This window comes from Sciurus vulgaris (genome assembly GCF_902686455.1).
Source record: "Sciurus vulgaris genome assembly, chromosome: 8".
Taxonomy (NCBI): domain Eukaryota; kingdom Metazoa; phylum Chordata; class Mammalia; order Rodentia; family Sciuridae; genus Sciurus; species Sciurus vulgaris.
Window position 1 is genome coordinate 50,699,102 of NC_136468.1, and position 17,319 is coordinate 50,716,420.

Below are 17,319 nucleotides of genomic sequence, written 5' to 3' on the forward strand. Positions count from 1 at the left end.
TGAAAGTCAGACCTTCCAGTGCCCCTCAGTTGAAAGGAAGGACACTCTGTACTGAACTCAGCTTGCCAGGCTCAGAAAACCATCACCTGCTCTTCCTTATTTAAACCACCTGGGCTTTTTGTTCACCTCTAACACAGCCTGCCATCTTGTGAGCATTCCCTTAGTGCACGAAGCCAGTGCAGTGGACCAGAAGGAACATTTGACTAGCCTGTCTGACATGCTTCCAAGGGAAAGCCGGTTCCACTTTTGGCAAAAGCCTAACAATCCAAGGTTGCTGGGAGAAAAGAAACTGTAAAGTTCTGTATGTTTTGTACCTTTAGATTTTATTTCTTGGTTTCTGGCATTGTTTCATCAAAATCATATTTTATTTCCTCTGAATGCATTACCATGCTAGAGAAAAGGGACAATGCTGCACCCTAGTGTCACTGTTTAAGTACTTGAGAAATTATTTCTGTCCCTGCCATCACAGCCATTTATAGATTTTGTATACTGTCAGTCTTTCCAGTGTAAAAGTCAGCTTTTAAGTCTTATATTCAGCTGTCCAAATGGTTGAATGTGATGCAAGCACTTCTTAATGAGCCTATCAGTATTTCACAATGCTCACCTTCAGACCATAAAAGTTCATACTGAACATGAGACTAAATTTTTTTTTAAGGAAAGTTACATTTGCATACTCTTAAAGAGACAAATGTTTCTGTGTTTAAGGAGATTTGTACTTTCAAAAACAAGTACTTTAAAAGTGAAACCACGTTTTTAGCTTGAGACATATTTTAGAACATTTTTAAGAACAGTGTCATGGTTAAATAGGAATAACTATATGTGTGTGTGTGTGTATGCACATATATGTTCAAAGCTGCCAATCAAAAGAATTTTAATTATTTATGAGTTCCTATAATCAATTTTTAGCAAAAAAAAAAAAATGCTGCTATAAAAAGAACAAAGAGCTGGGACAGTAGCTTAGTGGCAGAGCGATTGCCTAGCATGTGTGAGGCACTGAGTTCTATCCTCAGCACCACATAAAATAAATAAAATAAAGATATTGTGTCCACCTACAACTAAAAAAAAAAAAATTTAAAAAGAACGAAAAGCTAAAAAGGAATGAAAGAAATTTCAAAAGATCTTTAATAAACATTCTTGTTTGCCCCTCTTCCATATCCCATCTATCCAAACATATACACATTCATTTCCTTTCATAGTTAATATTGGCATTTTTGTTTTCTTCTCTTTTAGTAGAGGGTGGTGTACTGGGAATTGAATCCAAAACCTGGATTTTGAACTCCTGCTCCACTACTGAGCTACACCCCCAACCCATTTTCTTCTTCTCACTCTTACCGTAGACCTTGCTATTACTTTTGGATATTGCTCAGGTTGGTTCCAGTAAATATGTCCATGTGCCTGTCTTTGCCTCAATAATGTGACTCTTTCAGACACCCAACAGAAGCAGAATTACTATCTTGCCCCAGATACCCAGTGACAGGTGCAGTGATCCCAGGGGTATCTGCTTGTCCTAGGTGAGGTCGTGACCTAGGCTTTGTTTCGGTAAGGGAAAAAGGAACAAAGCCTTGCAGATCTTGTGACATTTACTGTCTTATCTTCCTGAAACCTAGAATTCCACTCATGAGGTCACCCCTTCTAGGCCTACTCTTAGAAAGCACAGACCAAGGAGAAGACGCTAAGGTGAACCATGACATGATGGCACCATTTCTAACTGGAATAATTTAGTTTGGGTCAGAATTTGAATGTATATCCTCTCTGCAAAATTATGACTTTTTTTTTAGTTTGTCGTTAGCAGTCTTTGTGAGATATAAGTTCTCACATCCTCTGTTTTCCCTTGTTCAAATGTGCTTAACCACCTTTACATAAACTATAAATAATATCTATATAATGTATGAATTGTGTAGGGCCACTGGTGCATGAATATTTCTGAAGAATTTTAAGTTTACACGTAACTAGGATTCAAGCAGTTCCTATTTGCAGTGTAGTCATGATGTATTTCCTATGCACTTTACATTAATAACATTTTCTAACTATGATAATAATAATGAGTAATTATATTGACTGTGTTCTATGTGTGAGGCACTGGTATACACTTTATATATAAATTATCACTGACTTTATATAAACTATTACTGACTGTTGCAGCCATAAATTACCATCACTGTATACATAAAAGTACCAAGAGTCATAGATATCAAAACAGTTTGGCCTTACTACCAGTAAGGGACAGGTGCAGAATTTGAACCCAGATCTACTTATTTCCAAAGCCTGTGCTCTCTTTATCACTTACTATCTCTCTAACATCTCTGATCCCAGAATGGTTTTCAGAGGAAATATGAATGATATTCTTGTGATTTATTTTTTTCTTATTGTGGAATACTGTAGAGTTCTTTATAAAATAATGTTTGCATAAAATAGGACTAACATACCCTTTAGCCTTTTTTTTTTTTTTTTTTTTTTTTTGTCTGATTCACATATATGTAATCTCTATTTGGGAAATTACTCTTTAACCAAATTGAAATGAATTACTCTTTAACCAAATTGAATTAATGAAACCATGACACTGGGGAACACAAAGAATACTTGTGGGCATAAAGAAAGATATTATATACCCATGCGGGTCTCTTCTGAATCCAGTAGGTCCTGCTTTGTCAATATGTTAGAGCTTTCCCTTAATATATGCTTCATTTCTGTACCATCTCATATATTTTTATCTGCTGCCAGCATAAACTTGTATCTCCTTCCTATGAATTTTACAGTCTTACTCTCCTGTTAGATGATTGCCATATTGCAGTAGAGCAGAGACAAATAGTCATTAAGCGCGGATTTCTCCTGGGGATCTCTGTCCCCAATGCCTGTCCCAGAGATTTTGCTCTCTCTAGAATGTGGTGAGGAAACACTTGGCATAGCAGTTAATGCTCACGTTCACATATTCTTTCATAGTGTAATTGGACTCCCAGGAGAAGAGGACTGGCCTAGAGACGTTGCCCTTCCCAGGCAGGCTTTTCATTCCAAATCTGCCCAGCCCATTGAGAAGTTTGTAACAGATATCGACGAACTAGGCAAAGACCTGCTTCTGGTAAGTTCATGCAGTGCTCCGCCCTGGGCTGATCTTATTCATAATGGGCTCTGGGTGCAAGAATCAATTCAACAAGGGCTACAGCCATCACAGCTGGCTGCAGTTTCTTCATGGGTTTTGTTTCCAGCTGGTGGCTTTTGATTCTGGAATGTCTTTCTGATCCACACTCTTAATCTTTGAACATGTATTTGAATGAAGCCTTAGAAGCTTCTGGATTTGCTTGGGTATATGCTTGTTTAGAAATAAATATTATCTTTCCTTGTTTAAAGTTCATGCCGCTTTAAGTAACTTGTTTGTCATTTTAAGTTCTTTTTCATAAATAGGAACATCTTTTGGTTCCAAAGGAACAAAGTAACAAAACTCCTTCTTAGTGACCAATTTATTTATTAAGTATTTAACATGCCATGCATGCACATGTAAAATCCTTAAGACTCAAACTCATAGTATTTGATGTTGTACATAAGTTTCTGGACTTGGAGGCCAGAACAATAAGCAAAGAAGAGTATACCTGTTGAGGTCTTCTCTTGGTGACAGAACTCAGTTAGTGATGAGTGTATCCTTTGCCTCCTGAATTAAGAGCCTTTGACCTCTGCTTCAGGCTGTGGTCAAGTACAGGTCTTTTCCATGGGAGGCCCCACTCCGTGGGGCATGTTTTCCTTATGGCAGCAGGCAGATGCTCCCAGAGGGTGGGCAAGAACATACAGTGCCCCCATAGGCCTCCACTTAGAAGAATCACCCTGCCATTTCTTTCCACATTCCGTTGGCCAAATCAAGTTACCCAGCTAAGGCCAGCTTGAATGGAGGAAGGATTGCTCCTCCTGGGGAAGGAGGAGAGAGAAGAAGGGGAAAATGTGCAGAAGAAATCATCCAGTCTACCACATTATTCATGTTTTGGCTAAGTTATGATTCTAAAACCTCATTTTGTAAGTTAGTTACTTGGCAATGAAATTAAATTTTTGTGCAGAAGCAATATTATTACACAAGATCTTTGAGTTAATTCTTGTGCCAGCCACCTCATTCCTGAAATAGAGCAGAAATAGAACTTAACTCCCTTTTCTAACTGTAATTCTGTAGGACAAAATGTATTAAGAGTTCTGCTTTGGGTTCTCACACACCCTTATTTGACCAAGGAGCTCTTCTTCCCTCCTCCTTCTTCCCAGCTCTTACCCCGTTGGTGCAGCTGCAGGGAAAGGGCTTCCTCCCAGATAATCCTCTAGGGACATCTCTCTCTACCTCACACACATTCCCACAGTGCTTTTCTCTTCTTTCCTATGTCCTGGGGGACTGCTGCTTTTTCTAATGCCCTTGCCTTATCTTTTTCCTCCTTGCCCTGCAGAAAGAGAGACTCAGGCTCAAGAATTTTGCCCCTGCTTTCCTGTCCTTTGGAAAGGCAGTCTTTGCAAAGTTTTTCTAAAGTTTTTTTTATTCTATTAGAGCCAGTGGATCCATTCTACAAATAATCTCCTTCCTCTGCCTGCCATTTAGCTCTTTGATTTTCAGAAGACCCAAAACTGAAATTGGCATCTGCAAATTGGTAGGGACCCAAGAATTCACCTGAAATTATATGCAGAATTTTCTACTTGTATGGGCCTTTCTTTAAGACCAGTAGCTTTCGGCTATTAACAGAGTCCCTAATTTAGTCAGAAAATAATGAGGATTGTGAGCAGGAACCCAAAATGAGGGGGAAGGTCTGCATAACCATAAAAATATTAACTCTTTGGATTACATAGAGGTCTTGAAATTTATAGGCATTTCAGAGGCCCACTTCCCTTCAATGGGCATTGCCTCAGCTGGTATGCTTTTCTGTGGCCTGTGAGCTCCTGGGGCAATGGGTGGGTCCTATTCATGGTAATTAGTGCTTATCACTAGGTAGATGCTGGGGGCATGGGGGGGGGGGTAGTCCATGGAAGGAGAGGAGGAATTGAGAAACAAGATTACATATGATTGAAGTGGAAATGGGACTGACATTAGGGATTGGTTGACACTTTGGGAACAGAGGTTCACCTATCCCTCCTTCTGTCTTCTACCTCAGTCACCTAGCCAAACTGACCAGACCATTTGACTTAGACCAGGTACTCCTTAAGTGCAGGGACTAGCTAATTTGCTGTAGTACTCCTGTGCTTGAATCATCCACCCGGAATAGACTTTAGTGACTTGAATAGAATCTTATGGATTCCTTGCAGGGATGCTGCTAGCCCATGTGGCATCGTGCTGAGAGTCAGAAGGAGGGCATCCTTCCCGTGGGTGATACAGTCCCAGGGCAAGTAATGGAGGCCTAGTTTTAGCCCCTCCACCAGGCACCCTTGTTCTGATTACTCTTTACACCTGAATAGGGCACCTCCTCTGTTCCCTGCACATTGACAAACCCTGGGGCAAGGCAAGGGGTGATGTCTCTGGCTATAGTACTAAGTTTTCTTCCACTAGCAGAATCACAATGTAAGTGAGGTTATATACATACTACAAATACAATATAAACTTGAGCAGGAGTACTGGGGATCAAACCCAAAGCCTGTACATCCTAGCAAGCACTCTACCACTGAGCTACACCTCAATTTTTTAAGGAACTAGGAATAGTTTGGAGAGAAATTCTAGGTCGGGAACAGTCCAGAGACACCTAAAAGATGTTGCCTTTTCCTGAGGGGCCGTTTATGTGTTAGAGGCATATACAAGTACTGTCTACAAATTATGTAGTGTCCCTTGAAATAAATATTCATTCTTATTATAGATATGCTTAATACATGTCAGTGAAGTAGATGAATAACTATGTAAAGATTATTATTCACACTGACGTTTTATATCAATTATTTTTTATTACAGAAGTGCCTGACATTTAATCCAGCCAAAAGAATATCTGCCTACAGCGCCCTGTCTCACCCATACTTCCAAGACCTGGAGAGGTGCAAGGAGAACCTGGATTCCCACCTGCCGCCCAGCCAGAAGACCTCAGAGCTGAATACAGCCTGAGGTCCCCATGGCTGTCTTGAGCTGATCATCTAGAGAACACCCCTGGTGGCTGATAGGTCCCAGAGCTGTCGAAGGTCACTGTCTGGAGGCCTTCCAGCCGCCATCTTCGGGATGGGTTCTGCTTCCTCAAGGAAACCGCCTAGTTTACTGTTTTGGAATCAATGCAAGAGTGATTGCAGCTTTATGTTCGTTCATTTGTCTGTCTGTTTCAAGAACCTGGAAAAATTCCAGAAGAAGAGAAGCTGCTGACCAATTGTGCTGCCATTTCATTTTTCTAACCTTGAATGCTGCCAGTGTGAAGTGGGTGATCCAGGCACAGCTGAGTTATGACGTAATCTCTCTGCAGCTGCTGGGCCTGATTTGGTACTTTTTTGAGTATGTGTGTATTTGTGTGTGAGAGAGATTCTAAGATCTCTTAAAGTGTTACTTTTTGTAAACAACAAGAATAATTGAATTTTAAAGACTCGCCGATAAATACCAGGCGCTTGTTCACTGAAGGTGATTCACCAGAATGATCTTCTCAAATTAGAAAGTTGAGCCTATGTCCTCAGCATTTCTTTTCTGGCCAAAAGGAGTACATTTGTTAGCAGTTAAAGATGACGTTTTAGACACACAACAAAAAGGAAGAAAAAAAATTCTAATATCCTTTAAGAGACCTGTTTTTTAAAGCATGCATTCTATTTACTCTTTTGAAAGCTGAATTTACCTGTTGTAAGTCTGTCTTAACCTTCTATATAGTATCATGCTTTATTGTTTCCTTTGGAAAATATAAGCTTTTTATTACTTGCTATAGATTTAGGGATTGTACCTCAAATAGGTTAAAGAACTAGTGAAAACCCTTTATTTTCTGGTTTGAAATGTCATGACTTCTTTTTTGGTTTTTGTTGTTACTTTGTTTTTGTTTTTAGGAATTTGTCAAAAACTGTTTCCTGTTTGGATTTGGAGAGTAGTTCTCTCTGACCAGACAGAGATACCATTTAAATTTTCTGTACCTATTACACTGTACTTTTCACCATGCACTGCATTATTTGCAAAGTGTCCATCTTACCTATCTCCCAGCACCTCTAATGTATATCGCTACCATTACATAACTCATAACAGATGCTGAAGCTGTTCCATGCGCCACCTGCTTGCCTGCTTTCAATGAACCTTTCATAAATAGGCAGCTTCAGATTATGGTTTATGGCCTTGATTCTGCATTCCTGACAGGGCCCCATATGTTCTCACTCTTGATGCAGTCTTCCTACCTGGCATCTGCTTGAGTTACCTAGGCCATGAGTAGGATTCTTGTTCCACTCTATCACCAGCACACAGATTGTTATAAACTGTTACTTAGTGTTTTATATTTTTGTAGAATTTATGCTTAGCGTAGTTTCTGAGGGAGTGTCATTTACTCTTTTTTAGAGCTGGCTATTTATACTCTAAAATAATCTTTGTCTCCCTCCCCCAGGCCATGCTTGTTTCCAGTGCCTTATTCTCACTCCTGCTCTCTGCAGAATCAGCCTGACTGGACATTATAAACAGCTCTCCTTTTCCTTGGAATGCTTTCTCTTTCATCCTTAGTATCTCATCCCATCTCTGCCTTCCTTATGGTTTAGTGCTGAGAGGGCTTGAGTAACCAGAAGACACAGAAAGTATCTTTAGAGAAGTTCAGCTGCCTGTGCTTTCTGACTCTTTCAGTGCATGCAACAAACAGCTAGATCATGTTTAGAGTTAGAATTTTCAAGGACTGGCCATTGCTTTGCTCGATAGAAAGTGTTTCATATGATACTTATGCATTATCAAGCTCCCTGAATTCTTCCAGCTTAATATTTTATATGACTATCTTGAACAAGAAGAAAATTTAGGAGGTGTTCCTTCTTGAAAGCCTTTTGGGGTGGAACTGTTCTTTTTAAAAAACATACATTGTTTAACATTGTTCTAATTCAGTAGCTTTAGGAACCGGGAATTTTTTCTAAAGCAAGATAAAAAAGATGGGCTAAGAGTGTTTTACACTCCCTTCCTGTGACAGCATTGATGATGTGTTGTCAGCACTATAAATGCTTGAGATATAATGAATCTAGAGCATTCTGGGCAAGATCTGTTCCAAGTCTTACCTGGAAAATGAGTTCTGCCTTTCCTTTGATCAAGGTTCAAAAGACAAAGACATTTTTCCTGGAGCCTAGAAATTTGATTTTAAAATTCACTGCACTGATTCATCATGACCTTTTCTTGTTAGTATCTATGTGTTAGAGTGAACATAACTTGACTCTTTGCTTTTGCAAAAGTTTTTTCAGTAGTTCCCGCAAGAAAAATGCAGCTGTTCTGGACTGGAAATTTTCAGCATTTTTAGAATTTTAAACAAGTTGGAGAGCTCAGTTTCTATTTCTAGCATCTGCTTTGGACTTATTTATAAGTGTTTGTGAAGAAAAATTAAAACACATTTGACACTAGATGCTTTGCCCATCACCCTCTGATGGCACAGAATGAAAGGGCATCTCAGCTTCACAAATTCAGCTTAAGTCTCTCCAGTTCTTCCCTCACTGTGGTGGTTGCACCCGAGTGATGATTCTCTTGTCCTATGTCTTCACACCCAGGGTCACCACGTCTAAAACCCAGGTACCCCATGAACAGCTTTGCCATTAGGGCACTTTGAAGCATACAGTAGAATAAAAACCTAGTGAATATGGCTTATTCTTCTGTGACATGGCTTCAGACTTTGCCAAAAGCTAGGCAGTGGTTAACTGATAAGGTCAGACTGCCCCAGGGTTCTACTGAAGCAGCTTATAGCAGGAAAAGTATCAGATTTGAAATCACATTTGAACATTATGTATGTGCCTCATAGCTCGTTTGGGGCTTGATTCTGGTGGCCCATGCCCTGTGGGCTATTGTGTGGGGTAGAGTTATAACCTCAGTATAAAAAGAGAAAAATGTGTCTGTTTATCATAAGCTATCTCATGGTCAAGGGTAATGATAACCTAAGCTTAAGAACATAATTCTTGAGAGCTTGTAAGAACTTAATGGGTTGGAGCCTCCCACTTTGTCCTTCTTTGAAGAGTTTGGGAACTCACTAGCAAAGAGCCTATCTGGAGGAAAGCTCCAGCCATTTCAGCCCCCTGTATTCTCACAGTTTTTCCCTCAGGAAGCACACACTGTGAATAGCGGGTTTTTCATTTAGCCCTGGGTGACTTACTAAAAATAGTTTAAAATTATTCATCTAAGAGTAGAATCTCAGCAGGTTAGTGTTCAGTACAAATGAAAATTTCAGAATGCACAGGACATTAAGATCCTAAAGGAAATGTGTTCCTTTTAATAGAAAAATATATAGTTTGATTCTAGAATATGGTACTATCCATCTTGTTGAAAAAAAACCAATAGTACCAAACATTGTGAACTTTAAATTATGTATTTAAATTGATTTTTAAGTAACTATAGCTGCCTCTCTTTAAAGTGGTGCCTATTAAAGTCAGTAATGGCAATTCTCATTCCATTGTGGAAATTAAATCATGTAAACTTCCTGATATCATAAACATTAAAATTCTTGTGTTCAAAGAATTACTTTTCTTTTAACTGAGAACTTGACTGTTTTTATGATAAGCTCAAGAGAGTGTCTTACATTTTATTCTCTGAAAACACACTTTCTTTGCATAATTGTGTCTAGGAACATATTGAGAGAATTCAAAAGAATGCATGCTTAATGTTGTGACATAAGAATAAAGATGTTGCATGATTTCTAAATCTTTAAAAATGACTTATGAAACAGTGGACAGTGAATAGAGGAAATTCTGAAAAAACTGAACATATTCAAAGGATAGTTTCAAAGTTTCATATATTTTGAAGCAAATTTTTTATCATCAAATATATTGTAAGAATTGATATTAAAGTCACCTGGCAACTATAGACTTGACATGTTCAAAAACAAATTTTATGGAAAAGCTATCCCAAGCACAAATTAACATATACCTTCGGGTATTCACTGTTAAAAAAAAAAAAAATTTAAGGCACGTATTTCCTATGCCACTGGGACTTTTGAAAAATTGTGAACCTTACCCAAACTCCTGTATCATGTGCATTAAATACATTTGGGAATGTAATCAGGAAGGTATTTTTTGCATATTCCTTCTCCAGAAAACTTTCTGAGCCCACCAAAGCCTGAAAGCAGTATATATCCTGGGATAAATAGTAATGGTATTTCTTCAAGAGCATGAAAAAATAGCATTTTCATTCCTTATTGACTTCCTTTTATATCAATGTAATTTTAGTCCAATTTTGATACATACTTATATCTCAAGCATTTCTAACTTGTTCTTTTTTAGAAAATAAGCCAAACTATTCCTTTGGCCTTCTCTGTCTTCTGACCTTTGTAAATAACAGCACTGTAGAAATAGGAGGGATCTGAATTTTTAATATTTTTTTCTCAATTTTTTCTCTCAATTATTATTTCTCAATTATTTTTTTCTCAAAATTTTTGTTTTTTTGTTTTGTTGTTTTTAAGTGAAGTACCAGTCAGCTTTTCAAAGTGTTTTTCATTTATTGGTATTTTCGGGGAGGCAGTGTAGATTAATAAATGGATTTCCATTATAATCTTTGTTTCCTTGATCCTGGTGCTTTGGCCTTCAAGAAGAAAGAGCCACCTGAAAGTAAAGGCTTTTTTTTTTCCCCCAAGTACCTATTGAAATACTATTAGGGAAATTTAAAGTTAATGTGGTAGGAAGGGAAGGTAATTTGGTGTTTTTGTTTTTGTTTTAATAGTAGGTATGAAAGGTAGTTAAAAAAAAAAAAAAAAAAAACTTTTAAAAAAGGTCTGTTTTTAAATTCAGTCCCAAGAGCTGGGCTCTTCTGTTTTATTACAGTGTGTTCCACAAGGTGGCGCTTTCAGAAAAAAATAAAAATCTGGTCAAGGCTGAAGAGTTAGTTCTAAGGACTTCATTCTATTTTTCTGCACATCTTTAACTTCTGCCTGGCACTTGTTTTTCAAGATAATTAATAGTGTTCATAATGTTCTGTAACTAAAGATATTTTGGTTGTTATCTAGGTTCTGAACAATTTGTCTGCAAATCAGTTGTGCTAGATGACTTTATGCCTCTTTTGATCCTAAGTGGGTCAAGAAAGCCTAGTCACTTTTATACTTTTATTCAGGACACTTTTTTTTTTTTTTTTTTTTTTTTGGAGGTATCTACTTACCTCACTTTTCTACTTTGGATCGACTCACTTATTAAAAAGGCAACTCTCATTTGTGAACAGGATAGTTTTGTTAGCAGTATAAAACTCAAGAAGCCCCAGTCAAAACACCTACAGACAACCCCAGTCTACTACTTTCACATCCTCTACCATGGTGACCTTTTGACACTGATTCCACTTAAAAATTCTAACTTTAAAAATCAGATGGGGAAAATAAGTAATGCATCAATAAGTAGGCAAAATCTTTTCTAAAGAATTGTTATACTGAAACAGCACTAAAATACTAAAGACCTGGTAAATTTCACACTTATGTAATGACTAATGTAAATTCCTAAGAGATTGTAATTCTTAGGTTTTGTCTAGATATATGAGCATAATTTAGCAACGATTCCATATCCCTAGTTTCTCCACTTTTAGCATTTGTGATATTTTTGTTTTAATTAAGAGTTCCTGCTCAGAGACCAGTTCCCACCCGTCTCCCCTGTAGATGATGTGCAAAACTTAGGAGGAAAAAAATTACAGCATTTTTCAGTTAACACAGCACAGCACAATAGGCTACTCCCTCTGAGGGGCAGGCACTCGATGGTACCTGCTTTCCTCCAGAGGGTCAGGCAAGAAATTTCAGTAATTCACACTGAATCAAAATACCACACACTAGGAACTTTCAAAGCTCTAAGAAATCATGGCCCCATTCACCTCTCTGCTCCCACCGAAGCAGAGTCTAGTTTAAGCCCCTAAGTGAAAGGCCAACTTCATGCCCAGGTGTGTTACCTGGGCCAAGGCGAGCGCCACTGGCTGGCGCTCCCGACTTGATCCGCACCTGGACGCCTTCCGGGTGCGGCGCCCCGCCCCTGAGCCGGAGAGTGGCAGGGGGCGGGGCTGCCCGAGACCCGCCCCGAGGAGACCACCCGAGGTCCAGGCCCTGCTGCTCTCTCAGAGGCATCCGTTCTGCAATCTAAGGAAGTAAAATGACTTTGGAAGCAAACGGATGCCTTCTGTGCATAAATAAGTACAACACAATTCTCCGAACGTTCGGGTATGAAGGGATGTGGTAGAAGCTGCTCTCTGCGAAGCTCTACCAGGCATCTCAAGCTGTAAGCTCAGCTTTTTTTTTTTTTTTTTAAAGAGGTGTATAATTGCAGGAATTTTTTTTTTTATTTTTATTTTCTATCATTCTACATTTATGATAGCAAGAGTGATTCTGGGAAAGTTATTTTGAAAAGTTGTTTATTTTCTACTCCATCTTCAGTTGGCAAAAGCTCTTCTTTAGTTTCTGATTTCCTCTCCTCCCGCTTCAAGTAATTACAGGCATGTAAGCAAATTATCTCCTGTAATAGGGGACTTTCCTGTCAAGAGGAATCTTTTGTGTGAATCATCTGATCACACACAAAAAATCAACCCCTTCTCTACTTTAGGAGTTTGGATTGTCAAAAGTAAATTTTCTTAAAGGAGGAATATACATATTAACTGCAAAGAACTGTGACTGTAGCATTAACCAGCAAACATAAAACCACATAAATATTTAATTTCATACCGGTTTTTAGTCACATTCTGTTGCTATGTTCTGATGGTACCCTTATACCCTTACTTGAAAATTTCTAATCTTAAATTTTATGAAATGAAATAATGTGTATTAGCTAACGATATTTCTGTAGTCACCAGTAACTCTGAGTTTGACCTTTAAGTCTTTGAATACTTAAAATTGATCCAGCAGTAGTGCATTTTTTGAACCTCCAAGTGTATCATGTATCTTTTCACTCTTGGACTTTGCAACAATATACACATGTAAGTTATATCTCCTTACTTACTTTTTATTCATTTTTTTCCAGTGACCATTAATAAATGTAAATGGAATAGGAACCTAGAAGCAGCACTTAGCAGGTGGAGAATTTTTTTCAAGTTGTTCTACATTTGCATAAATTATTTCTATTATTATTCATGTATATTATTTATTTCTGAGTCACACTAGTCCTGTGAAAGTACAACTGAAGGCAGAAATACTAGGACTTTCATTTGACATTCATTATCATGGTCTTCATGGATCTAAGAAATTAAAAGTGAGAGGAAGCCCCCAAATAAGCTGCATGCATTTTTAATATGATTAGTAGATTTAAGTCTATAGCTGTAGGATTTTTGGTGTTTTATCATTATGTAAAGGAATCAAAGCAGAGAACTTTGTAGTTATTGCTTTTGTCGAATATGCATATAGTATAGTGTGAAATTACAACAAAAATAAAAGCTAAAGGTAGAAAAGCATTTTAGGGATTGCTTTCATTTAGGAACTGGGCCAGGTGGCCAGCAGAGTAGATAGATGCCAGGCAGAGACAGGTGTCTGGGCGGTGCCTTCTGTCCGGCCTTGTGAAGAAGCTTCTCCCCCAGATCTAGTGCGGTACTAGGTGTCCTGTGCAGAAGTGTGAACAGGCAGTACTGCTGAAAGGGGAGCAGTGTGAAAACTGTTCTGTAGAAGCAGAACTGGCAGCTTGTGCCTTGAGGCTTCCAGAGCAGGTCAGATGAAGAAGTCTGTTTCCATGCTTGGGGCAACTTAACTGTGTACAGAAGCAATCCAGCCTGGAAATGAAGAGCAAGGGTTGTTCTTACAGTAATTGACAAAGGGATTTTAACAACCAGCAATTCCCAACACCTCAAAAGCTTGCTGCATATCTGGTATTTTAGGTATTTCTGGTATTCGATCTGAAGGTTAAAGGGCAAGTGTTTGGTACAGAAAAGCAGTATGTGTTAAGAAAAGCACACTGTCAGTTCCTATAGAGGGCAGATTAGAACTAGAGAGTTTTATAGGATTATCATTTCTAAGATGTGTAAAAGCATGTTTTCACTGTAAAAGGTATTAGTGCTTCAGCCTTCCCATAGGGCCTAGTTAAAATCTTCTAAGTTTCAGCGAAGCTGTCATATACAGTAAACGCCTTTCTTTTCTTACTTAAAAGAGAAAATGTTTTGTTATAAAAAATTAATTTGGACTTTTGACTTATTGGTTACTGTATCTGAAATCACAGTTCTCAGAATGTAGAGACTGTGCACATCAGATGCTAATCTAGACTATGTGAACAGTCCAGGATGACTATTATGTCCACAGCCTACATTCTGATCCCTGCATCTTTTCCTCTCTCCCACTAAGGTGCTCCCTGCCACCACCCTGACCTGTCCAAGTGTTGCTCTCAGTCCTCTGCTGATTTAGAGTCATCAGGGACATCATGAGAGATATTTTAGGCACCACAGTGTGCCTGCCTAGGCCTGGCCAACACCCCCACGTAACATTTGGTTGGCCACGGTCATCGATAGATGGTTCCTGATGCCAGGCACTGAATGTGCTCATGAGGTCAATCAGAAATGCCTTCTAGCATCTTTGTAGCATCTTGATGTTTAACCAAGTCATTCTACAGAGCATTCAGTTTTAACTGTGGTACCAAGAGAAAAACTAGCCAAGAATAAAAACCACATTCCAGGCTGCTGTTTTCTATCCATTTGCAGACTACACTTCTACTGTGTTTCTTCATACTTGAAATTCATTCTGCTATTTTAATATCAGGGTACAGACATCAGGGTGCATGTTCCCTCAAGGTGCATAATTACTCTCATTCCGTTTGCTCATATTGCTACACAATGCTCTGTTTTGGTGCTTTGGACTCAGCAGGTCAAAAAAGCAGTGTGGAAAATCACTGCCAGGAACACAGTCTTATAAGAATGCAGGCCAACGACTTGGTGTTAGATGTTGCTTCCGCTCTTTTCTCTGCATACAAGGTTGAGAGTAACCACACTGGCCTGTCAGGTCCATCCCAGCATCAACCCTGGGAAGGCAGGGACTTTCTTACCTATATGGATTATCAACCCTCAAAAAAAAAAAAAAAAAAATGACCTTGGGTATAGGCAGCAAAGAGACAGGGTGGAGTGGGCCGTGTCACTAGCGACCATTCCCCTATTCCATGCAGAAATGTCTTTAGAGGGTCCTGAGCTGAATGTTCTTCCCTTGAAGCAGATGAAAATAGTGATCAGTTGATCTAAATCCTTCCCACCAGAAGAGAACAGAAAAGTAGGTGTTTGTGTTGGATAAAATATGTCATCCACAGACCTCCACAACTTTCATTAATAGCCCACCAGTAGAACTCTATTTTTAAAGTAACTCAAATAAGGGATGCTTTATGACCTGGGGCCTCTGGGGTCAGGGGTGTCCATTCCTGCTTGCATCTTACCCTGACACTTAATTGGAGAGGAAGAACTGCCATGGCGATTTCGTTGTCATGGCAAAGATAACAGGTCAGGAAATTCAGAGGGTTACAGTTAATAATCCTTTGGAAACTGGATGTCTTACTGGGTGCTAGAATGCAAATATTGGTATTTATTATCAGATAATGGAATTCACTGTTTTTTCACAATTGGTGTTGAAATGTTACTGTCTAATGTGTTCACTTCCGCAGAAGCTAAATTGAAACGAAAAGAAAATGGTCTGTACATTTGTCATACCTTTTGTATTTCTTACAATAAAAATATTGGTAGCAAATAAAAACAATAAAAAGGCAATTTTAAACTGCTTTCTTGAATTTGAATTACTCTCGTCACGATTCTTTTTTCGTTTGTTACAATACTAGAGATTGAACTCAGGGACTTACACATGCTAGGCAAGCAGTCTACCACTGAACTATACTCCCAGCCCTTTTTTAGAATTTTATTTTAGACTTTGAAACAGGGTCTCCCTAAGTTGCCCAGGCTAGCCTCAAACTTGGGATCCTCCTGTCTCAGCCTCCAGAATAACATTTACTTCAATGAAAAATATGAATATAAATATAGTAAATAAGAGCATTAAATTGCAAAAATGTATTAACAAAACGTGTTTTACTTTTAAAGGACTCCTTTTTAGATTTCCAAAGTTCAAAAAAGTAACTAGCAGCCTACTGAGTTTAGAGTTCATTCAACAAATATTTATTGAGCCCATATTAGTTGGCAATGCCACTGAAAAATGCAAAAATGAGGAAGATGTGGGCAGTCCCTTCCACAGTTTACAGATGTGAGAAGGGACTATGGAAAATATTTCTTATCACTAGCAGATAAACTGGAGCTGAGTAAAGCTTTTGCATCCAAAATAAAACTTGAGAGGACTCAAAACTAAAGGTTAATGTTTGCCAGTCACAGGAGAAGAAAAATACTTTGTAAGAGCAAGGCCTGCAATTATAAAAGGGAAGGCAGAAAAATACAGGAAGATTGGTAAGACTGTGCCTGGGAGAAGCTTGGAGACATCTGGAACATAATCTATAGGAAGGAGTATGATCCAACATCATGATCTGGTACATACATGCATATATTCTGGATCATTTTCTTCCAAGTTGTGTCCATACAAATCCCTCAGTTATCTCTGTTAGACTCACAACCATATTCCATGAACAGCCAGCCAGCCCTTTGTTGCTCATTTACCCGTTGCAGTGTCAACCCATTTTCTACTTCCCTGTTCTCTAGGAAAGAACTATTGGAGGGGATGGGTCCAGGAGGCCATGTTTGTTTGGCCAACATAAACTTCACAAAATGAGACTCTGTGTTTCACACATGTTCTCTTTTATATTGGTAGCTAAAATTGATTTCACAGCTCCACTAATAGGCATAACTTACAATTTGAAAACTATTGGTAAGAGAGGTGGGTATATGAAAGACAGTAAGGAGATGAGGTCATCTATGCCATAGAAAAGAGTTTAGAACCACTAATGAACATGAGAAGAAAATAATTTGTTAATGTTTGGCCATTTTTGCTTGACCATTTATGTATAAAAGTCAGAATGATTAACAGACATAACAGCTCCTGAGATACTATGCAATAAGCCTAAAGAGGATCATAGTTGTTATCTGATGCATATATTCTAGGCCTCTTTTTGTACATAATATTAGGTATATTTAAATTAGATCTCCAGAATTCTTTGGAGCCTCCCATTAGGACTTGCCTTTAATTTTTTATAGGCCACAAATTCCATTTAAATTTTAAAAATCTAAAAGAATTGTTCATGAGGGATAACACAAAGTTGAGAATTTGATCTTTATTAAGGAATTGAAATTTCATAGTTTATTAAGAAGTCAGTTGTGACAATATGACTGTAATCAGTTTTTACTGAACCATTTTCTAT

At 38.4% G+C, this 17,319-nt stretch overlaps 1 protein-coding gene across 3 annotated transcripts in view; it reads left to right on the forward strand.

Annotated features, from left to right (window-relative positions):
- Nucleotides 1-15,744, forward strand: part of CDK6 (cyclin dependent kinase 6) — a 215,115-nt gene extending 199,371 nt beyond the window's left edge. For all 3 annotated transcript variants that reach the window (XM_079152106.1, XM_079152107.1, XM_079152105.1), the window contains exons 7-8: nt 2,941-3,076; nt 5,894-15,744. In XM_079152106.1, coding sequence (XP_079008232.1) covers nt 2,941-3,076; nt 5,894-6,040 — 283 coding nt within the window. In that variant the 3' untranslated portion in view covers nt 6,041-15,744. The remainder of the gene's footprint in view (nt 1-2,940; nt 3,077-5,893) is intronic.
- Nucleotides 15,745-17,319: the final 1,575 nt, after the last annotated feature.